Source organism: Prenolepis imparis, unplaced genomic scaffold (assembly GCF_030444845.1).
Source record: "Prenolepis imparis isolate NDT839.2.m4 unplaced genomic scaffold, iyPreImpa1.0 SCAF_2, whole genome shotgun sequence".
Classification (NCBI taxonomy): Eukaryota; Metazoa; Arthropoda; class Insecta; order Hymenoptera; family Formicidae; genus Prenolepis; species Prenolepis imparis.
The window spans coordinates 22,810,201-22,834,415 of record NW_028141160.1 but is presented as its reverse complement, the minus strand read 5'-3'; the positions used below and the strand labels follow the sequence as shown (position 1 = coordinate 22,834,415).

Here is a 24,215-nt window from a genome sequence, read left to right as displayed (position 1 = left end):
AAGCAGTGGTATCAACGCAGAGTACTCTTTCCTGGAGCGAATCGTCGTCGAGTCTACCGCGACAGAACCGGATGACAGATGGACGAACGCGCGGCGATAGCGTAGGCTACGTAGCATCACGTAGACGTCCCCGCTACGTTGACCGTCATGGCCAACGACGACGCGACGGCCATGTGTACGTGCGTCGTCGTCGTCGTCGTCGTCCTAGTAGTAATCGTGGTCATCGTGTCAACTGTCGTCAACTGTCACCGCGCGTCTCTTCGTCACGCTCCCCCGATCACCATCGCGACCACGTCAGAGCCACGTTCCTTCCTTCCTCGCTCCAGTCCAAGCAGTCGCTGTCCTCGTCCTCGTAGTCAGTCCTAGTAGTCAGTCACCCGTCAGTCGATCGACCGGCGCACCATCGAGTCGAGTCGAAGGGCGCGCGCGCGCGCGCACACTCTCCGTGTTTCCCCTCTCGAGTTTCCCACCCCGCCCGCGCTTCCTCCCCCTTCCCCCTCCCGCGGCACTCCACCACGTCCAACGCGCGCGACTTTCGCGAGACCGTTGCGCCACGATATAACGTTGATTGTATAACGTTGCTCCGACCGACTCGCCGCTGCTCCGTACAAGAGCGCGAATAATCCCGATGCAACGCGAGATGATTATCTTCTCGAAAGAGAAAGAAGGATAGAAAAAGAGAGAGAGAAAGCGAGAAAGCGACGATCGCGCGCAACGTGGCGATTGCGCCGAACGGCGGCGGGTGAGATAGTCTCGTCGCGATGTTTCGATATCCACGCGTGTTAAGAGAACGGCGATACTGTACGAAAAGAGAAGGCGCCTCGTATCGACCCCGCCTAAACCCCGCCTCGTTGCGACGGAATCGCACGAGCGACGCCGAGCGTCGACGGGCGTCGGCGAACGCTCTACGCTCCTTTCGATGATTTCTCTATAGCGTCTCTTCTCGCTCCCATCTCCATTCGTGCGTCTTCGTCGTTGTCCGCCTTTCTCTCGCTCTCTTTCTTCTATCCTTCGTCTATTCCCCGCAGGTCGTCTATGTTCCTGTCTATGTTCGCGTGTTTTATGTTTTCCGCGTCTTGTCGATCGACCGATCGATCTTGGGAAATGACTCTTTCCAGCTCTTCAGCCAGCATCGATGCATCAGTTCATGATCTCCTGTAATACTCCGAAATCGATAACGCTCTCCTCTTTGCTAATCTCGAGTGATTAACGATGTAAACAGAACGTAATTCAGATTGTTTCTGAATTTATAAGATCGTGCATTGAAAAATAAAAAAGATATTAGCATATTTGTTTACTCTGACTTAAACATTTGTTTCTAAAAAAGGAATCATTATCAAGCTTCTCTGAAAAGCTATAAATGATAAAGATATAATTAAATTATTCTTTTATGATGTTTAATGACAATGATTACAGAAAAGAACCTTAAAATACGAGATAAATGCTTTATATAGTAAAAACAAAATTATAGTCACATAAAGGATATGTTTCCGTTTCCTGCTTTTGCCTTAAAATAGATAGCTTTTACTTTTACTTTATATATGACTCGACACATCTGATATGATGACGATGTATGTAATATTTTTGCACACCATAATATATCGCATATCTCTTCCTTTATACATATGTACATATTATTTCTATACATCTATACATTTCACTATCTATGATTTTATCTTCCTTCATTCGTGTACGCAAATATGATATCTAAATTAATGAACACATGATCAAGTAAAAGTTTAAACGAATTAAATATAATAAATCTATAATTTAGCATAATAGATATAACTTTCAATATTTACGAAAGTTTGTTATCAGATAAAAGCGAGTGGTGCGTTGTACGAATTTTATAATTTTACATAAACTCTCTTATATAATCAACAAAGATGATAAAGATGAAATTAATTTATTTTTCTTAAATTCGTGTTAAGTGCTAATTGAAAGATTGATCAATCTTTAATGCGATTTAATGAATAATGACCAAAAATAAGTAATTTAATACTTAATGGCGCATGGCGCTAATGAGTGCCGCTTATCCGTGTGGAGTGTCTTGTTAAAAATTTCATGTATTCATTATGTGCTTTAAAGAATATCAATAAAAACGAATGTAATATTGCGCGATCTCTATATACGCATAATAATTTTATTACCGATAATATTTTATAAATAGTTAACCGATTATAATATATTAGAGAAATCTTATAAGATTTGAATTGTCAATATATATTGACAAACTTTATGATTCTCAATCTTAACGCTATTGATACGACAAAATTATTTTACAGTATTATTAATCAGCATAAAATGGATATGATTCATATATATGTATGTATATTTATATGATTTATCAATTTTTCAAGTATATTCGCAATTTAATACTGGACATCTTAAAATAAGAAGAATCACATCCATAATGATGATTGAATCTTCATCTTAAACATTATTAATTGATTTAAATAAAGTGTAAACATTGAATAGTATATACATATACTATATACCATATAAATGTAGCTTAATTTACTTTGAAAGTAAAGTGCGTCGCGTTGCAAAGTTCTAACGAAAAAAATTCCTACATCATATGATATAGGTTGTCAATGCAAAGCGGTCAATTGCAAAGTAACGTACATCAGTGTAATAATTAATAGAAACTCGGTCGCGTCGCATGCAAACAAATGTAGGACGGATGCCCATAGCTAGTTATTTACTCGACAGCTCTGACAGAACACTTGTTATATATGCAGAGCGATATACATATATACTATTTGCATCGTGTCGGCGATATTTTTTGTTTAAGTTAACTTTGTAAAATAGGATAGCGGGTCATGTTTGTTATTCCTCCATTCGACAAATCCGTTCGAAACTCAAAATATTTTATCATTCACATAAACAAACGATTCTCTTTTCGACATTTATCTAATCTAATCTAGATTCTTAGTACATCTCTTCTATAAAATCCCACTCTACGCTTTTATAACTTTTTATGGCCATATTACTAGAGTAATGTGCGGTTTAATTAGATTCAGACGTCAGAGATCACATCTCATATATTGTCAGTAGATTTGTCGATTTAATTAAAGTTTATATAGCAAACGAAAAAATATCGAATAGAGAATATAATCGTAGTTGATGAAATATCGGATGATTGAATGAAATTCTCGGATGGATATAATAAGTGTCGGCGAACGAGTATCAAACTGATCCAAACGATCAAGTTTCAATCGAGAATAGATCTCACGATACGTGTCAGCTGTAAATTTGTCCGAAGAAATGACAGACGTAAGTGTTTTTGTAAAATTGCTGTCATTTGAAAAAATATAATAGTATTAATTAAAGAATAGAGTCGGTCAGTGCGTAAAAATATATTTACTTGTTGCATATTTCGATGCATCATGTTAATTTCCGTCAAAAAAGCAACTAAAGTAATACTGAGTAATTTTAATTAAATTTCTCTCTCTTTCTCTCGTTTTCTGAGCTTGAAAAAAATTCATATTCTTAAATGCATATCTTAAATTGTTGTAAAATATTGATAGTTGGAGCAGCGAGTAACTTATCTTTTGAATAATTGAAATAACATATTATTGTTTTTGTTATTTTATTACTGTTTTTTAGTCGTACCATGTAAAATGATTTGAGAACGATATAAAAGACAACACAATAATCAAGAATTATATTTTATGAAAGAGAGAAAGAGAGCAAAAGAAATCGATTGTTAAGCGACAGTAAATTGTGAGATTTGTTAAGACCATCGCTAATGAAAAATCATAAGCGATAAACGAATCGATATATCGTAGTCAAACACTCTCTTGAGAACGGTTGCTTAAGTCGAAGAAAAAATTTGACCGTGTGTGTAAATGATCGATTTGTCCAAGTTTTACTCTATGTTATCTTGTTTCTTTGTATATTATAGCTTTTACGTAAATTGCGCGAATGATATTTATTTAACAACAACAAAAATGACACTCGTACTCGAATAGAAACCTCATTACCGAATCCCGCGAAGATAGATATATGAAAATATCAAGATATCTACGTGAACGATAAGCGTCCATTTCTAGAATATACATATGTGTTATCATTTATCATAAACAAATTATAGTAATTATATGATAATTTTTGTTCATGTCTCAATAAAGCATAATATTATAGTTATACATCTATTTTTTTGAAGTTACTATAAGTTACATGTTCTTTTCGAGAAATATTGAGCAGAAAAAAAAGAAGAAGAAAGACTGAAAGAAAGCGCAGAGAGTACTAAAAGGAACAATGCATATTTCTCCATCACTCGAATTCTTTCTCTTTCCGTCTCACCATATTATTCCAGAGTACGTCTCCCCATGGCGAAAGGCCGTAAAACGTATACCGTATAGAAGCCGGAATCGTCCGGTGAAACCGGCAAGCGAGAGGGTGTGTGGGTAAAATGAACTACGAGAAGAGTCGGGAGAAGAGAGAAGGAAGGGCAGACGCGAGATGGAAGGGGACAGCCTAGTCGCGTTGATCGATCGGGGTCCGCGGCGATAGAGAACCTTGCCTAAGCTAAGCGTCGCCGGCCGTCAAACTGGTCTCGCGCGCGCGCGCGTCGCGTCCGCCGGGCGGACACGATTCTAACCTATGAGCGAACAGGGAGACCCGATGGGCGGAGTTAAAATGGCGCCAGATCCCGACCATCGGGTCCGCCCGCTCGCAGACGCGCAGCTGCGGCTCCACCCATTGCGTGCGCGAGCAGACGGCGACGCGTCTTCGGCGCAAGCGAGCGACGCATCATCTCGCGTCCGTCGGTACGTGTCTCCGAAACGGCCTTCTTTACGTCGCACATACACGAAAATCTCGTACCTGTTTGTAGATCGAGGCTGCGGTTGAGAATCGCGCGCGAGACAGGTTTGACACTTTCCATGTTTCTTTTGTCAATCGTTCCTTTTCAGCGCGCTATCGCGATGCTGTCTCGATTATCTAACGCGAAATCCGAACGCGTCTCTTGCGAAAGCGTGTTCGATAATTTTCAAGTATTGCATACGGCTGCTTCCGGCGAAACCCATAGAATATGTAATAAATATAGAATGTACATACTATATGTATATATCTATCCGTAAGCGATGCGTATACTCTGAAGAGAGTACGATGTTTCACGAGTATATTTATCTTCCTTCAACTTATTTGTCTATAATCTTCTTTTTTTTTACTTTTTTTACATTCTACAATGGAAAGCGAAGGCTGCATTATTTGTCGAAGCTACCTTTCTCTCTCTCAAAATTAGGCGCGCTACTTTTCGCTCTCTAAATTAGGCGAAACGCGCAGTCTATATTTAGCACGTCGATGGAATCTTCTCGATTCATATTCGAGCGAATGTGAACAGCGAGTGACTTTGTCCTAGATATTCACTTATCTGCGTTACGTAATTGGTTGATTTGATTGATGTATTAATCTGAGATTAAAGTACTTGTAGAAGGGGAAGAAAGGGGAAAGTGAGAAGGCGGAGAATAGGGGTCCAAACGAATACTCGTTGCTTCTGGTTTATAGGTTGAATCGAAAGAAGGGACGCACAAAGAGTAACATAGGGAACGCGGAGGGAAGGGAGAAGACAGGGGAGGAAGGATACTCCTTGTTTGTGACTTATGAAATCCGGTTATAGTAGGGCATTGCGGAATTTAAATGAGAAGGTCTGAGTATCCGTTTTCATGATAGACACGTCTCTGCCACGTCTTATTATCGCGGACGCACATTTATAATAAAAATTTATAATATAAAACAATATTTTAAAACTATACATTTACATCCTAATCCCATAATACACTGCATTGAATGACACTTAATGTTAATAAATATAGTACTCGCTAAAAAGTAATAATTTAAGTAAACTATTGTTCTTAATTTGTGAGAATATTTTATACATATCATATGAAAATATTTTATACTTATTATTTTATCATAAAATAATAATATAAATTATTTTATTATTTTATTTTATATATTTATATTGATCTCTCCATTCTCAATTAACTTAAATTAAATTTAAAGATAGATAAAGAAAACAAAGTTCTTTTCGCGAACGTATAGTTATATATTTATGATTTCGTGATGTATTTCTACATAACGGATTCAACTGATAGATAATGCATTTTGCAAAATAGTTAAGAATGATATTTAATATATTTTATCACAATTAAAAATTTTTTAAATGTACGCTTTGCGGAGAAAATCGTATTTATTATTTATTTGTAAAGTATAAAATAATTTATATATATTATTAAAACTTTTCCAGAAAAAATTATATTACAATGTATAAATAATATTTTTTAATTGCAACCCCATTATTATTGTTCTTAATCTATATTGATTGCAGTTTCTTTTACTATTTTTGTAATATTTTGTCTGTTACATGAATTATTAATATTACAGCATTCTTTCATTAAATAGATAATAGAAAAGTATGCAATTGATCATTTTCTATTAATGAAACAGCGGATTAATTTATTTTTCGGAAAAAATGTATAAATCATCTCGAAACAAGAATAAGACCGAATGAGATAAAATAAATGTATTAATAGCGTATGTATGATTACTGTATCTATTTCATAATTGTCAAATTTACTTATTTCGGGACCTATATATTGTATAATATAAAAAATTTATTTTTCATTTTATATACATTTATTACATGGAAAGTAAACGAAGATAGATAAAATAATAGGTATTATATAGTTACAAGTCAATTCCATTATAATTAAATTATAATCAATTATAATTTAAATTATATTTAATATAATTGTAATTAAATTACAATCAAAACAAAGCTTCTAGTTTAAAAAGTTTTCTTTTCTGAAAATAATTGACAAAGTATTTTCCACTCTAAGCTATGTAAAGTTTGAAGAATTTTGTCTGCAATAATTTTTATGTTCGTTAGAAAAACATATCTTGATAGAAAGAAGAATACAGAATTAATCATGCGATTTGAGAAATCGTGCAGGACGCGTATTTCTCTCTTTGTAAGAAAATTTAATACTTAACAATGTATCACGTCACATTGTGGTATATATATATATATATATATATATATATATATTTGTTAAATTAGAGGGGATAATTCAACAGCACATCCTGCCGGGCCAACTCGAGCAACATAGGATCGTCGAAGAATTTGTTGATAGAGACGTCTTCGGACAGACCCTTGCGTCTTCGCGTCTTCAACATAAACTCTCTGGCCAGATGAGTAGCAGGCTGTGGCTCCAGCGGTCTAATAGTTATGCTCTTGTCCAGAGGATCACCGGGTACGATTTGCCAATGATGAAAGACGGACAGGCAAAACGCTTGACCTTGGGTGTGCGTCCGTAAATCTGTCTCGAAGCCAAAACTATCGATAGCTGGGATGAAGGCCTTGATCGTGTACAACGGACTACCCGGCACCGGGGCGTCCTGGGTAACGTGACCTCGGCGTTTCGCTAGAACTGTGTAAACGGCGGACACGCAATCCGCGGGTGCTTGCACCTCGACGAACAGGTAAGGCTCCATTAAACGAGGCGTAGCCATGAGAAAGGCGGAATATGCGACGCGTCGAGCAGTAGGAATGATTTGACCACCTGGATACAAAGAATCAAGATACGCACACGATTATGAAATGTACAATGTTGCATATTATAAATGAAAATTACTGTTCCCCTCTCTCTTTACGGATTTTTCATCTTTGCGATAGAATCAACTTTTTTTTAATATAAACTTTTTTCGATTATACGCAAATAATTGGTAGGCTTTATGATAAAATTAAGAATTACGCGAATAACGAATAAATTCATCTTGTTTAAACAAAACATTTTTTAAACATTTTGTATATTCCAAATTAAAAAAAAATGTTTATAGATATTATTCAAATTTATCGGTTTACTTTAACATGTGTACTTTTGATCTTCTTTTATATCATATATTGTAATACTATAAATTATTGTACGACATTAATTAAATTACCTCCTCGATGGAGTGGCTCCTGTGCAATGACTGCGTCAAGGATTTTAAACTTGACATTCCGGATCGGCTCTTCGCACAATGGTCCCTCACGAGTTCCCCATTGAAAACCTTGAATGATAGCATCGCGTGCACTGTTCAATAGCGTTTTATCTACCTCGGAAGGAAGAGTATCGTCCACTAGAATGTTAGGTCCTGTAGAATCAGGACCAAATGCCCATATGCTACGGGCTGCCAGTAAATCCCAATCGTATTTCGTTTGGAAAAATTCTCCTAAGCGTTTTCTAGAAGAGGATTAAATTAGAATTAAATTAGAATTAAATTAAAAATCAATAATATAAATAATATAAACTTTTTCGACTGCACGTGTATGTTTTATATTATATTATTGACAATATGACATATGATACATGAATTTAGAAGGCAAGAATAATATATCATTATTTCTTGTGAAATTTGAGGGCAATATGTGTCTATAAAAATATATAATGAGTAAATATCTCTTTAACAACTTTTTGACTTTCAAAACTCAATTGTAATAACTTCCAAATATTAGTTATTTCAAAATTAAAATTTCAAATAAATATTTATGTCAATCTCACAATCAGAAAAATAGATATAATACTCCATTATTTATTTTCGGAAATTTAATTCATGGAAAACTCGTCATATATATTTATTCATATATATTTATAATTTGAAAAAATAAAATTCAACATTTTCACTAATAAAAATATAGATTCGAGAAATTTCCAAAAATAAAAATCTCACTTTTTCCATCAAATCTTAGAACAAACAATGTGTAATATAAAATATAGCAAGTACTACTTTGTACGATTACTTACTTGTTCCACGTGATACGAACATGTTCGGCCTCTATGTCTTCGGCAAGACCTCTTTCCAGTGGCTCCGCTATCATCGTCAGTTTATTCCGTTTATTCGGCGTTTCAGCGAAACATTTGAGGGAACTGGTCTCTACTACGGTTTCTGCGAAGGCGACCACCGGATCGGCTACTTTTATGTCAATCTCGGAATACATGCGACGCAGATCGTGCATCGCGCAATCGAGATAGAGTTCTCCAGTTCCCAGAACAACGTGTTCGCCACTTTCTTCGACACGCGTACCCAACAGGGGATAGCTTTTGTTCACTTTTCTCAAACCATCCAACATCTTTGGCAATTCAGATGGATTGACCGGCTCAACGGCGATCTTGATGACGCTCTGCGTGTTGAACTTGAGCGGCCGAAAGATGTGCAAGTCTTCTGAATTACTGAGATCCGTAATAGTGCTGGTCTTGACGATCGGTCGATCGATACCCTCGATGAGGACCCAATTGCCCGCGGGCACTCGACTCAGTTCGATCGAGTAACGTGCTTCGCTGATCCATAATCTGCCGACTGTGAGAACGCGTGAATCCTCCTCATCCGTGCGCGAATACGCTTCGCCTAACACGCGAACGCGTTGTCCCGCTTCCAGCGTGCCGGACATTACTCTGCCAAGCACCACAAATAGGGTGCAATCCTCGGTTGGATACATCTTTGTACTATGAATCATTAATCTTCCCTAGAAAAATATTGTTTATTTGTATACTCGTTGATACTATTAATATGCGTAATTATCATAGTTTTTATAAATTTGATTTTATAAGTTTGATACTAAAATCTAATCGAATTAAATCGAAATAATTGAAGTTCAAATTAAAAATACTAACGTCCGGATCACAATTAACCATATCCTGCGCGAGCGACGAGTCTATCGGACCAGTATAGACATGCTGTACTTTATTTGGTGCGTGCGCTTGCGGACTAGGTACGTGAGTGACACACATGTCGACTAATCCGCACATATCTCCTAAGAATCGCGTACAGACGAGTCTTAGTAGCGGTCGTATATTCATCTTCATTTCTTCGGATGTCAATCGTATGCCGAGTTCGTCCAGAACTGCACGCATAAAACATATATAATTATTTCTCGAGATCATTTAAAGTTAGAATAAAAGAGAGATAAAGAAAAGATGAAATTTACCATCTGGTAACGTCGTGTCTACGTCGCCGACGACTTGCGCGAATATCTTATACAGAGGCTCCAAGATGAACTCGATAAAACTTCGCTGCGCTGTATTGTGCGGAGGTTTCTTGGTGAACTTTCGCGTTTTAGGATTAAAATAAATATCGCCCCAGAGTCGTTTGGCGAATTCACCGGGGTTGAGTCCGGGATAGTTTCTGGCATAAAGCGCGGCGAACGATTTCAAAGTGAAGCACACACTGTATTCGGAACTGGCAAAGCAGACATTTCCAACGGCGGGCGAAACGAAAGTGGGATTCTCGACATCCGTGGAGTATAATGCTATCAGTCCGTTGATCTCCTCGATAATGTGACGCAATTTGTAGTAGGCATCCAATGGCGGTAGTTTCAGCTCTAATACCAAACGATCTATCTTGTTTATGCAGACTGTCAGAGCGAGTTTCTCTTGAAGCGCGTGCTTCAGTAGACGTTCGGTGTTTAGCATCACACCTTCTGCTGCGTCGACGATCAGTACAGCGCCGTCTGATAGACGAATCGCGGCTGTCGCTTCATCGGAAAAATTCACGTGGCCCGGTGTATCGAATATGTTCAAAAGATAAGACTTGGATTTGACATCTTGTAGTAGAAGAGTAACAGGAGCTGCTTTCGTAGAAACGCCTCTCTGTTGCTCGGTAAACAACGTATCCGTATATCTATAATATAACATAATGATATATATAAACAGAAATTAAATTTTATTTTCGTTTGATTGGATCAATAAATAAAAGCTATGTTATACTTTCATATACCTCAATGGCTTCTCGTCAGTAGTACTATGTAAGTAAGGATGAGTTTGTTGTACTAAACAATCAACTAAGGTAGTTTTGCCATGATGAAGATGTCCTAGCAAAACTATATTTCTAATTAGATGTGGCGCATCCATTATATCTGCCAAGAATTCAATGCTATATGTTGTTTCAGGCAGCTGTTGTTGTTTTATTTGAAACTTTGGTTTTCTAGTAGGTGCTATCAAGGGTTTATCTAGCGGCTGAGCATCTTCTTCTTGCACAAGTGTTTCTACCTAAAAGTATTTATAGAAAAAATGCATATAATAGTTGAACGATACATTTGCTTTTATCGATTAAAAAATCATAGGAATATTTATATTTTGATTGAATATATATGTAAAACATAATTGTGAGAATAGACTGTATCGACAACAAATTTAATATTTAACAACTCTTTCAACTGTAACTTAATCTTATTACCTCAGGTCCATACACCTCTAATGCGCTTGGATAATATCGTTTATCCTCATGTAAGACAACTGCCATGGAAGATCCTTGCTCCACTTGTTCTCGTGACTCATCCTTGTCTTCCTCCATTTCCTCATCGGATCGTTCTCTGTCCTCGGTATCATCACCAACATTGCCATATTCATTTTCATCCTCGCTCTCTGAAGCCAGATCAGGGCCAATATAATTTCCAAATTCATCATACAAATCGGCATCCATTTTGATATTTCTATTCACTCAGCTTCTCTGGGTATCTAATTTAAAGGTTTGAAAATTATTTTTCTGTTATGTCAACTCTTATAGACATTCATACATCTCGATACGTAATTATTTTTTGCTCTGATAAGAGAATAAGATAAATAATTATCAATATTATTATTTAAGTATCAATAGTATCAATTTTTGGCGCAATTTATCACACGATGTTAACAACTTGACGAGTAGGAGCACAAATCATATGTTAACAATAATATAAATTAAAACTTTAGGAGACATATAGATATACATATAAACGTACATTTATTTGTTCTGCTCTAGATTTGTATTATTTTATCACAATTTTAATACACAAATACAAGATAATGCACGAATTTGTCAACATAACCTACAAATAATTGTCGGCCACCCGGCGTGTCTTCTCTTCTGAAGTTAGCGACGATAATTGTATTGCCAACAAAGAGAAGGTTGGTATCGCTGATTTAATCGCAGTCTGATTCGATAGAAGCAGCGTTTCTCTAGTTTCTTACGTCTATGGTCGCAGCGAACTTCGTGTCGTCGATGCTCGACGACGAAGCGCGGCGCGCATGCGCGATGTGCGCGTCGCGCAGAGTGGTGTGTGTATGTGTGTGTGGGCGCGCGAAAGTGTGCGTATCAATACGTTCTCACTCCGATCGTGCAAAACACAACTCTTTACGCACACACCGTACACACACATACATATACACGCGGATATATTTGCACACGGTACATATCTGCGGACTGCGGACTGACAGCTGCCAGCACGAGAAGCAGAAGTGGCAGATCATGTAAGGTGAGAGCGATCGGTGCTTCGTTACACCGGCACGTTTCTTTCTTACGCGAAGCACAAAATAATATCCCGTTTATTGCGCGTGAAATCGTACCGCGAAGCGTCTCTCTCGACGGAGAGATCGAAGAAGATCCAGGAATAAGTTTACTCTCGCATTGTTGCACGCGCAATTAACGACACACCTTACCCTGTTAATGTCGACGATGCCGTGATTTCGCTCGTTCAGTTTGTAAACGATAGTAATAACGCTAGCCAGTATTTCTCCGAGAATATTTCGATGCATTTTTATCCGCTGGGATATCTAAACTCCTGTTGATTGTCGCAGAATCTCTCGAGACGACGAAAACAACTTACTATCCCACGAGCGGTCGCACTGCCAAAAAAACACGTTAGAAGAGTTGGCAGAATAGGCAGACGCAGGAACAGCAGCGGGCGAAGGAGTGGACGATCCAGAGGCGGAATGACACGTCCTCCTAATAATGACAACCTTATGACCTTTAAGCTGGTCGTCGTTGGAGATGGAGGCGTCGGCAAGAGTGCCCTTACGATACAGTTTTTTCAGAAACTGTTTGTCGCGGATTACGATCCGACTATCGAAGATAGCTATATTCAACACACGGAGGTGGATGACCAATGGTGTATCTTGGACGGTAAGGTTTTTACTTCTTTTTTTACTACATATAAATATCTAAATACTTTATTGTCAATGCGCCGCATTCATTTGTATTACTTTTCTTATTTTCTGTAATCAATAGTTATTAATTAAGAAATTGATGGTAGTAGATTGTCAGAAATACGGAGCGTTAAAAGTGACTTTTGTAGCGAATCTCTGTGTTTGTGTTCTTTTTTATAGTATTGGATACAGCCGGTCAAGAAGAATTTAGTGCTATGCGTGAACAATACATGCGGAAAGGTGATGGATTTCTTTTGGTATATTCCGTGACCGATAAACAATCCTATCAAAACATTGTCAATTTTCATACTCAAATTCTGCGAGTGAAAGACAGAGATGTTTATCCTATGCTATTGGTGGCCAATAAAGTTGATCTAGTGCATTTGAGGAAAGTCACAGAGGAACAGGGAAGAGAATTGGCTCATCGTTTGGGCATACCTTATATTGAAACTTCTGCCAAAGATCCACCCTTAAATGTAGATGCTGCGTTTCACGAGGTAAAAATTATAGATAAAGATTATGGACTGTTACTTTTATTTATATTATTCGATTAATATTAGGGTTTATGATATTTGTGTGTTCAAGGTTGTTCGTATTATCAAAAATCAACCACCAGCTGAATTGGAGAAAAATCAAAGAAAACGGCGGCATTCGAAAAAATGTAACATTTTATAAGTTAAGAAGACAGTACGTGTACACATATAGTTGTGTAAGAATTAAGGACCATGATGCTGCATCGTAATCGTGCAACGCCTTTATTTCGGAGAGAGTACGTCCTTGAGTTTAGGAGATTCATCAAAAAGAACGACTACTGTTCCCCAGTATAAGGTAACTGTGACTATCTTTTTACCTTTTGCTCCTGCTTTATGTCATAGCATTAATAACTGCTATGAAATATCTTTTGCTTCGTACTCTGTGGATGTGACATCTGTGGAAAATAAATATCACAGAGAGCGTGCCAATGCGAAACAAGAGAACTCTGACATATGTATCGCAAAAATTAAATTAGAATTTTCGAATCTATAGTTCAGGATTAATTTATTACATCTGTGGCAAAAAAAGAGTGTTATAGAGATATTGACTGTTCATCCTCTACATGATAAATCGAGACCACGTCTCTAACCGTGCGTATACATCAATTTTCTACCATTGAAAAAAAATGGAATTGAGCGTTTTTTATTGCACAATGCATAATATTAGAGGAGTTTTTACTCTTCTCCATGTAAGAGAGATCCTTGTCATAAAATGACTATAATGGTTTCATATATCGACTCACCGTATATCGAGCTCACTTTTCAAATAGCTATTATAGCTTTAAGCGTATTTATTTTATTATGATATCGTTTTCCTGTTCTCTTATAGTCGAAATATTCTCTTCACAAATTTTATCACATTTTTTAAAATCGAGCACATTAAATGTGTGTCCTTGTGTGATTAAACCCTTCCATTTTTCTATATTAGGAATATATTTGAGATTTGATTATATTAATTATTTGCACAATTAATAAAAATGAAACGGTATTATACATTATTTTATTTTTTACGCATTATAAAATAATAAATTAACAATTATGACAAAAAATTTAATACCGATACGCGCGATTATTAGATAAGTCTTCAAATATGATAGAGAATCGATTAAAATTATAAAATATCTATTATATAGATAAACGCTTTATTAGTTAGACTGTTATATTACTCAGTTATTCATTGTTAATCGTTTCACAGTATATAAATATATCGCTTGATTTAATTTCTATGTTAACAAAGATTCTCGCTTTATTATCAAAGGTACATTAGTTGTTGATATCTAATAAGTTATATTTAAAAAAATCTGAATAAGAAATATAAAAAATATTTAATATAAGGGGCAATTGTCTTTGCTACCAATTATTGATTTTTGTACATAGAGGTCTGATATATAAAAAAAAAGACTTATAAAGTATTGCGTTAATAAGATCGTCTTTAATTTATAAAAAATAAATAAAGGCATGTATGTATGTACATATATGACACAAATGACTTTTATTAATTTTTTTATTTTTATTTTATCAATATGTTTGTTCTTATATATATAATCATCTAAAAATTATTTATCGCCAATTTTATATCAGGAATGTCTTAAAAATTCAGTTAAATCTAATAAGAATTATTTCTACTTCCTTTATGCAACTTATTTTACTTGCATATACTCACAAATATATACATGCATTATATTATTTTTAATATAAAAAGAAACTGATTTGTATTCAACATGAATAAAACGGAAACATTTAGATTATTCGAATTTGAAAGCATTGTGATGCTAATCATTTGTTTATTATCCTATCCATTAATAGAAGAAACGTATAAAAAACGAACTATATCTTACACATATAATTTGGATTATTGTCATCGATTGAAAATATTTTGAATGTCAATATTATACAGAGAGAATATTATATAGAGATAATTAATTATTTCTATATAATAATGAATCTTTTTATTCATGATTATTCATTATATGATTATAACTAATTTATTATTCTTGATATTTTTTATATAAATTTAATTCACTTTAAATCCTCAGACATACGCATGCGCGCGCGTGTATATATATCAGACCTTTTTATATACTAAAAGAATATGGCCTACATTAGTGTTTAAATGTCAAAGAAAATCTATATACTTTATACATTTAAGGAAGCATCTCTACGTGTACGCTAAATCTATATATGCTAAAAATTAATGTTATATGTTTTTGAAATGACTCTTAATCTCGGATTATTTCTCACTCTTGTGAAAAATTTCGATTCTTTGTACTCTCGCGTCTTGTACACAGATCACGCGTATAATCTGTATGTTAATTACAAAGGGAATAATTAATTCGCGCGGTACATTTTTTTACATGCATATTTTTGCACAAAATAAATTACTTTTTCGTTATTTTGCAATGTACTAGAACTTTCTCATGCTTTACGCTATTTCTATATATATAATAGGATTATCAACTTTCTTTCTTATATATATAACATTTTTTCTCTTACGGATGGACACGCACTATTAACATATTAGCACAAATATATTGTGTCGAGGCAGCCTTATTACGTGCAATTAATTATACTGCGCGCAAAATCGTAGTACGTACAAATCTTGCTGTTATATAAAAAAAATCTGAGATTATCTTTTGAATATAATAACTTGAGATGTGTTATTTACTTCTTGAGTATTATATGTGTTACACAAGTGCTCTGCAAGTCTTTCACGCAGCTATTAGCATGCAATCTGTTAGAGTGTCATAAAATGACGTCACGTATATAATTAACATCGAGTTAGATTTCACCGTGCAACACTATTTTTCATTATAATTTTTTTATATTACACGGGCATAAACAATACATTGTGTTCGAAACGATTGAAGGGATCACTTTTTCAATCACACGTATAGCAAATATTCGACGTGTGAACATTTTTTTTAGAGAACAAAATTCTTTAGCATTAAATATTAGTAGTATTATGTTTCTTCTTCTTTATAATTTATACAATTTTATAAGCTATATATTTTTTAATTGTTTATTTGCGCTGAGGATTTGCTCAAAAAAAAAAAAAAAAAAAAAAAAAAAGATTCGTTCGCTTATTCATTATAATTGAATTGATTACAATAATAAATAATTGTTTGTGCGCTACTTACTGCGCTTGGTTTTTATTGCTACTTCTTATCTCGTTTAATTTATACAATTATCTTGAAAGAGTGATCCTTTTTAATTATTTTGAACGGTGCAGTATTTATTATACATTTGACAGTGTAGACAGAGTGTGTGTGTATGTGTGCTGTTTAGTGCACCGATGAAAGCTCTGTCTAAAATTGTTTGGGTCTGTGAATGTAATAATAAAAAAAAAAAAACGAAGTACAGGATGGCGCATTCAAACAAAATTTGTATCTAATGCGCGAGCACAACATTTTCATTTTTCCTTCAAAGTTTTGATTTATAACTTTTTTCTAAATGAATTTGACAAAATCGAAATGCGTTATGTAAAATGAGCCATCTTGTACAACACATGTGTAAGAGTGTATTTATATTAAGTACATATAATATGTGTGTATTATCTAAGATTATAAAGACAGGACATCTATCGCGAATGTATGCACACATCCCCTATATATCATTTTAAAGCTAAAGTAAAAAAAAAACTTCTCTAAACTCTTTTATACCCTCACATTGTGCGAAATACTGTATATTTTACGATATCAAAACCATGCACAAAAAAACTCAGTTTCATTATGGAGGGTGTTTCGATTGTTGTTCACGTAAAAGGAAACGATTGTCGAAGACGTTTAATTAATCATTATATACGATAAAGTTACAAAGAGGAGGATGAAGGGGAGGGAGGGATCGAAAAGCTGTCACTATAGTCGCGCGTAACTCGTTTGAAATTTTTAGATACTCAGGATTTAGCGTTCCTCGCTGACACTCACGTGTCATATACGATCTGTAATAATGCTACAGCGTTTTATATCTCGCCGTCCATGAGAGTATACATGAGAGGAGAGATACAGAAAGGGAGGAGTTCAGGATTGTGTATCCAAGCGTGGGCGGATGAGGTCCACTTGTGCGCGTCAACGAGACCAAAAAAGGAAATTTGAGAAAACGCGCGATACATATTTATAACGATAGAACGCATTTGGCGTTATTACTTAAATACGTTTGTGGACGTGTATAAATAACTAAGGCGACAAACTACTCGCATGTGTGTTGTTTCGCCGACAACACCGTTCAACAAAAAACAAATTCCTTTTTCGAACCCGGGAAAGAAAGTGATTAATTCATTCTTATAATTTCTTTTTTTTTTTACTTTAATACCGAATACAATTGCACGCTAAAAGAATTACCCTGAAAATCATGGTAATTGTGGGACAATATGGCATGGAAAAAATTTTATGAGAATTTCTCTGATTAATATCTATCACAATAAAATATAAAACATGTTTGATTAATTTGACTAAACTGCATAGTATTATTATTTTTATTGTGATAAATATTAATCAGAGAAATTCTCATAAAATTCTTTTCATACTATATTGTTCCACGATTACCATGATTTTCAGGGTAAATTCTAAGAGAAAATTCTCTCTGTGCAGTTTCTCCAAAATTGATCGCTTGTGTATGTTGAATATTTATCCGTATGCAATATTCACTCTTTTTTTACGAAGGTGTTTTATGTTATTTACACGACATACGTACTTGTGGAGACGATTATCAGTCTCAATAAGATTATTTTACAAATCTAGAACTTGACGCGCGCAAACTATCAAATGTAGAGTACATTAATCGATCATTATTCGATTAATAGATAGAAAGAAAGATACTAATGACATAATTTTTTAATAAAAAATGTAGTCTACCGTGAAGGATTCCTACATTTCTCATAATTTATCTATCACATTTTATAAACAGTTCTATTGATTTATATACGTATATAATTCTATTACTGGTATATAGGAAATTTAAATTTGAAATGAAAAAAACGTGGATCGCTTCCAGCGAGAGCTTAGACTGGTCATAAAAAACGAAATATATAGTTACGAAATTGAAATTAGAAACGACCATACGAAATATATATTACACATTCAATCGTGAGTATTAGTGTCGCGAAATAGCAAGAAAAAAAAGAAATAAATTACCTTCAGGGTGAAAAAAATCGATAATACGTTCGTTACATGCTTCTAGAAGTTAAAGAAAAAAATTATCTATGAAATATATATATTATATATACATATATATAAGTCAATATAATATTGAACCATTGTGATAATGAAAATACGAAAAAGATTATAAAGAATGCAGAAGGTTGTGAGAGTCACATCATCGAAGGGTCAACTGTGTGAAAACAGTTGACTTTCCGTACTTTGACAGTATCGAGAAACATTTTTTCTTAAGAATTTATCATTGTCGTTCGCCACGTTTACTACTACTATTACGTCGCATCGCACGTGCGAATGTATAACTTTTACATTACTGTGTAAAAAAATGAATAAATAAATAAATTGTGGAATGAAGCATACAACACGAAACTACCGGTATATATATAATAGTAAAAGAGAGAGACAAGAATAAAATAAATAATAATATTAGGCGCGCGAAAAGTGTAACTTTGCAACGTACATTATTATACATACATACATATATGTATATGAGTGTGTGTATATGTATATAATTACGAGAATTATATATTTTGAAAAAGAGAGATGAACGAAACGAAAATTTCCCCCTTCCTCTACTCCGCCTTACGAAAATAATTTTATATATATATATATATATATATATATATATATATATGTATATATACATAAATATGAAATTATACATATTCAAATATTGAAAAAAATGATGTATATTATATTATACATCATATTGTATATGTGTGTGTGCGTGTGTTGCATATGTATAATCTTTCATATAATATATATGTATATATAAGAACATATATATGTACGTGTGCAAGTAAATTTGCACGTGAATATGTAATTATTTTTTTTTTTTTTTTTTTTTTTTTTTTTGAAGCGTGCGTATGATTGTGCGTGATTTGTGAGCGTGTCACTAACTGTGCTAGTCTGTGTGTATGAAGTACATTGATAATAAATTATAACTCGTGTTTACAACAACTGTCTCCCGTGTTTGCGCGCGTGTCACCTCTTTCATATATATTCCCCTCCATTTTATGCGCAGTGTTCTGACACTCGTATTCGCCCTGTCTGTAAAAATAGTAAGAGAGGAAAGGCGCCAGAAAACCGACATACCATTTTTGTTTTTGATCTTTCAGCTTTAGCTGAAAGTTGTGAAAATGAAAAAATTTACATCCACAGTGATATTGGCTAGAGAAAGAAAATAATAAAAAATTTTAAAAAAGAATAATTAAGTTGAAAAAAATTATACGTTTATTTTATAAATATCACATATTACACAATTTATTTAGATCTTATCTCTCTCCTATTTTAACACTTATTGCCTTGTTTTAATATCGCATGTAATATTATGTATTTGCAAATAATGAGATATATTTATATTTTATAATGATTATTAATCAGAAAGACTAATATAAAGAAAGCTATAAAGTAAGAAGTTTAAGCGCAATCGAGTGTGAAATTTCTCTCAGCGGATAAAAAACTTTAATATTATATATTAATCCGTTTATATAGATGTGTATATAATAATTTCAACTTTTTATTTAATTTCATATAATGAAATATGTTTAATTATATAATATTTGCATAACGCGCGCGCCTGTACATACATATAAGTGTACACGAGTAATTGCACACGCTATCAGAGTTATATTAATCTAACTCGATGCTATTTAGAGTCACGCCTCTCTCCGCGTGAAAATTCATGCGGGATCAGCACACGCTCAGAGCACTCTCAGTTGATAAACACCGGAGGCCACTTAACTACTCGATACGAGCAGCGGTGCGTGCATGCGTACCTACACGCAATTGGCCAATAAACGTCGCCGCAGCATTAGACAAAAGCACCCAGCCAAGTGCGGAGTACTAAGGGCACACGACGTGCCGCTTTCGAGGGCCACGTGCGAGTAACTGCGAACTAACGTCATTGCCGTCGCAAATGGTGCTGGTAAAGCTCCATCGAAGTGCAGGATGCACGTTATGTGTGGGATAACATATGTATGTGCGTGTCTCGGATATGTAATATCTGGCGAAATATTAACCGAGAATAATAAATGCATCGTAATTGCATTTTTTAACATTTTCAGTTGCGTAATACTTTTATAGGACGTTCTGTACACTTAGAGAATTTTCTCTTAGAATTTATCCTCTGAAAATTATGGTAATCGTGGGACAATATGGTATGGAAAGAATTTAATGAGAATTTCTCTGATTAATATTTATCACAATAAAAATAATAATACTATGCAGTTTAGTAAAATTAATCAAACATGTTTTATATTTTACTAAACTGCATAGTATTATTATTTTTATTGTGATAAATATTAATCAGAGAAATTCTCATAAAATTCTTTCCATACCATATTGTCCCACGATTACCATGATTTTCAAGGTAAGTTCTAAGAGAAAATTCTCTCTGTGTAGTTTAAAAACAACAAATTTGTACATATAAACATCTGTGGAATGAATCGATAAAAAAAAGAATTTAGAGAAATTATTTGTTAAATTCAAGGGAAAATGTTGCAACTATTTCATGTATTTAGTTTTGTATTTACACATATTTGGTTTCTGTCGAACTTGATTCGAGAAGAGAAAAGTCTATTGTACAAATCACACGCATTCTTCTGAAAAGTTCTTGAAATAGCTTTGCAATTACAATACTTTTTTCATTGAGAAGTGTTGGATAGATTTATTCGGAAAATAATGATAAAAGTTGAAAACAAAAGTTTCACCGCTCCTTTGTTCACGTGTCACTTTTATTTTTTATTACGTTTATTAGTATCAATCATATTTCTTCTTCTCAAATATCGTTGAATATTTCTTTTGCATTATATGGCATATTTAATTTGCATTATTTATATGTACTAGAATAATAAGATGGTAAAAAACTAAAATAGTATATGTTGTGAATAATATGTTATAATATTTTATTCTTGATCAATCAATATTATATTTGACAGAAATCAGCTGATAACTGTCAAAAATATTATAACACATTATTTAAGATATATTATTATTTTAATTTTCATAACATTATTTTAAAAATTAATTTGCAAATTAACACTTTAATCAGCTGATTTCTGTCAAAAAGTATTAATAAAGCAAAAATTTGCTAATTAAATTTTAAAATAATATGTTATAAAATATAAAATAATAATATGTTTTAAATAATATGTCATAATTCTTCTAACCCGATTAATACTTTTGACAGTTATCAGCTGATTTCTCGCAGATAAGGCATTATAATATATTATTTACAACATATTACTAATTTACATTTTATAACATTTTATTATTTTAAAATTTAATTACTTAATTAACGTTTTATTAATATTTTTTGACAAAAATTAGTTGGTTAATACATTAATTTGCTAATTAAATTTTAAAATAAAAATATGTTATAAAAAATTAATAATAATGTTATAAATAATATGTTATAATACTTTAAACTAATAATATTTTTTGACAGAGAGAAAAAAATCAGCTTACTGTCAAAAAATATTAATCGAGTTTAAAGTACTATAACATTCTCTCTATTTAAAACTCTCTATTTAAAGAATTATGACATATTATTTACAACATATTACTATTTTACATTTTATAACACATTATTATTTTAAAATTTAATTAACAAATTAACACCTTATTAATATTTTCTGTCAGTAATCAGCTGACTAAGGAATTTATTTGCTAATTAATATTTAAAATAATATGTTATAAAATGTTATAAAAATAATATGTTATATGTTATAAAAATTAAAATAATATGTTTAATGAAAGTACACAACTGCCAGTTACGGGACGCGCAACATGCCAAAGTCGGAGTTGCCCGGACCGCCGAGCCGAGCCGAGTCGAGCCGAGCCGAGCCGAGCCGACCCGAGCCGAGCTCCGAGCTCGCACGTACGCCGTACGCCGCGACCACCGCCATTACGTGTTTGCGACCTTGGCGTGCTGCGCGTCCCATAACTGGCACAAGCCTGTTCTGTTTGCTAGGTGCATTTTCGGTTATTCGCGATCAACGTTTGCACGCTCATCGCCGGTCCGCGACAGTACAAGTGTGAGTTTAGTGTTTTTGCGTGCTTAATTATCGTATAAAGCCGATTGCGTCGCGAAATCGTGTACCGACATCGTGATCGCGATCTCACGGGCGAGTCCATTACGCGGGCAACTTCATTACACGGGCGGATCGAATTACCGTTGCGCTTTCGACGCGAATTTCCCGAGTTTTTCGGCGTTGTCGATCCGATATCTACGTCGTTGAATTGTGATATATAAAACATAGTGAAATGTAGTGCCCCTTTTTCTTGGAATATCGGCGACTCCTAGTGCGCCGTGAAGTAGTCGCCGCATCATCGTCATTCGATGAGGTTAGGCCCACCTCCGACAAGTGGGCCTCGAAAAAAGCGGCGACGCGAAAACAGAGCATCAGTTTTATTCGCGCGCGAATAAGCTCTCGCGATCCTCGCGTTTTACCGAAACGCATCGAAATGTGATATCTAAAATCAAGGCGTCGCCGCGCGTCGCGAATGAGAAAAAAGTAACGCGAGTGCAAGTGTTTCGAAGCTTGTACGAGGAGGCCCGGGGAGGCATCGGGGAGGCATCGGGGAGGCATCGGGCAACGGCGGAGCAACGATAGGGTAAATATAATTTACAATTTATTTAACTTTTCATTTGTTATTTCTGAGATTATCTATTTATCTTCGCGATAATGATTCAATGATTCAAATTTTATATTGCTGTATAATAATGAATATAAAATATCCTAGATTTTATATTTTTAAATACTTAGAATATTTAACAATAAATATAATAATTTTTAATAATAAATATTTGTATATGTGTAAAATACAATTTCTACATTGTATTATATTTAAGAGATATGTAGATATAATATATTTGCAATGCGTAACTAAATTCTTTTACTATTAAATATTTTAATTAAAATATTTAATAGTAAAAATAAATAGTAAAATATTTTTTATAATTATTTCTATCTTTCTTTAAAAAATATTTCTTTGCAAATTATGTAGTTTTTTAATATCTTAAAGTAAATAACAAAAGTTAACTATGCGCATAATATAATCATTTATTGAAACATTAAAATTAATATTTAAATTTTCATTTTCAATTAATTATAATATTTAAAAAAATGATTTGAAATATTATAAATGATTTAAATATTTTAATAATTGTTTTATATAATATTTATACGTTTATATTTTACAGATTAACATTGTCTACAATTCCGCGCGTCAAGTTGGTGAGTGTTGAATTATTTAAAAAATTTTAAGGTAATGTATTTGTGAAAATTATATCAAATATTTTAATACACATATATATAAGATAAAAGTATTAGAAATAAATCTTTTTTCTCTGATAATTATAATATAATTTGCAATAATAGATGTATCGGTAAAATTCTTTTTATTCTTATTTTAATTCTTGCAAATTGTTTGATATCTAAATTTACCTTTTTTTTATTTTTATACTTATTACATATTAAAAGAATTAATGTCTCAAATTAATCGTAATATTATATATAAATATATATTATATATATCTCACAAATTCATTATCTTGAAATAAATTAACTAAGATAAAT

At 33.7% G+C, this 24,215-nt stretch overlaps 2 protein-coding genes across 5 annotated transcripts; one reads left to right on the top strand and one right to left on the bottom strand.

The window, feature by feature from the left end:
* Positions 1 to 6,726: 6,726 nt before the first annotated feature.
* LOC145932962 (116 kDa U5 small nuclear ribonucleoprotein component) lies at positions 6,727 to 12,039 on the bottom strand. 2 transcript variants are annotated; one of them, XM_083032186.1, is made up of 8 exons: positions 11,768 to 12,039; positions 11,224 to 11,504; positions 10,765 to 11,036; positions 9,977 to 10,668; positions 9,663 to 9,892; positions 8,796 to 9,514; positions 7,954 to 8,234; positions 6,727 to 7,571 (listed from the first exon to the last, which is right to left on the bottom strand). In XM_083032186.1, the coding sequence occupies exons 2-8, from the start codon at positions 11,467 to 11,469 to the stop codon at positions 7,066 to 7,068; spliced, it is 2,946 nt and encodes a 981-aa protein (XP_082888312.1). In that variant the 5' UTR covers positions 11,470 to 11,504; positions 11,768 to 12,039; the 3' UTR covers positions 6,727 to 7,065. The 2 variants fall into 2 exon arrangements, with proteins under 2 accessions (XP_082888312.1, XP_082888313.1); XM_083032187.1 differs by having other exon boundaries at positions 11,859 to 12,039.
* An 82-nt stretch (positions 12,040 to 12,121) lies between these two features.
* Positions 12,122 to 16,874, top strand: LOC145932963 (ras-related protein M-Ras). 3 transcript variants are annotated; one of them, XM_083032189.1, is made up of 4 exons: positions 12,122 to 12,280; positions 12,603 to 12,927; positions 13,131 to 13,447; positions 13,536 to 16,874. In XM_083032189.1, the coding sequence occupies exons 2-4, from the start codon at positions 12,738 to 12,740 to the stop codon at positions 13,623 to 13,625; spliced, it is 597 nt and encodes a 198-aa protein (XP_082888315.1). In that variant the 5' UTR covers positions 12,122 to 12,280; positions 12,603 to 12,737; the 3' UTR covers positions 13,626 to 16,874. The 3 variants fall into 3 exon arrangements, with proteins under 3 accessions (XP_082888315.1, XP_082888317.1, XP_082888316.1); XM_083032191.1 differs by having other exon boundaries at positions 12,162 to 12,275; XM_083032190.1 differs by lacking the exon at positions 12,122 to 12,280 and adding an exon at positions 12,287 to 12,516.
* Positions 16,875 to 24,215: the final 7,341 nt, after the last annotated feature.

Bases quoted from the DNA above. Each gene is read 5' to 3' on its own strand.
- LOC145932963 (XM_083032189.1), top strand. From the start codon at position 12,738: ATGACACGTCCTCCTAATAATGACAACCTTATGACCTTTAAGCTGGTC. The intron at 12,928-13,130 runs GTAAGGTTTTTA...TCTTTTTTATAG, and splicing joins CCAATGGTGTATCTTGGACG to TATTGGATACAGCCGGTCAA. The intron at 13,448-13,535 runs GTAAAAATTATA...TGTGTGTTCAAG, and splicing joins TAGATGCTGCGTTTCACGAG to GTTGTTCGTATTATCAAAAA.
- LOC145932962 (XM_083032186.1), bottom strand. From the start codon at position 11,469: ATGGATGCCGATTTGTATGATGAATTTGGAAATTATATTGGCCCTGAT. The intron at 10,669-10,764 runs GTATATGAAAGT...GTTATATTATAG, and splicing joins ACTGACGAGAAGCCATTGAG to ATATACGGATACGTTGTTTA. The intron at 9,515-9,662 runs GTTAGTATTTTT...ATATTTTTCTAG, and splicing joins TGGTTAATTGTGATCCGGAC to GGAAGATTAATGATTCATAG.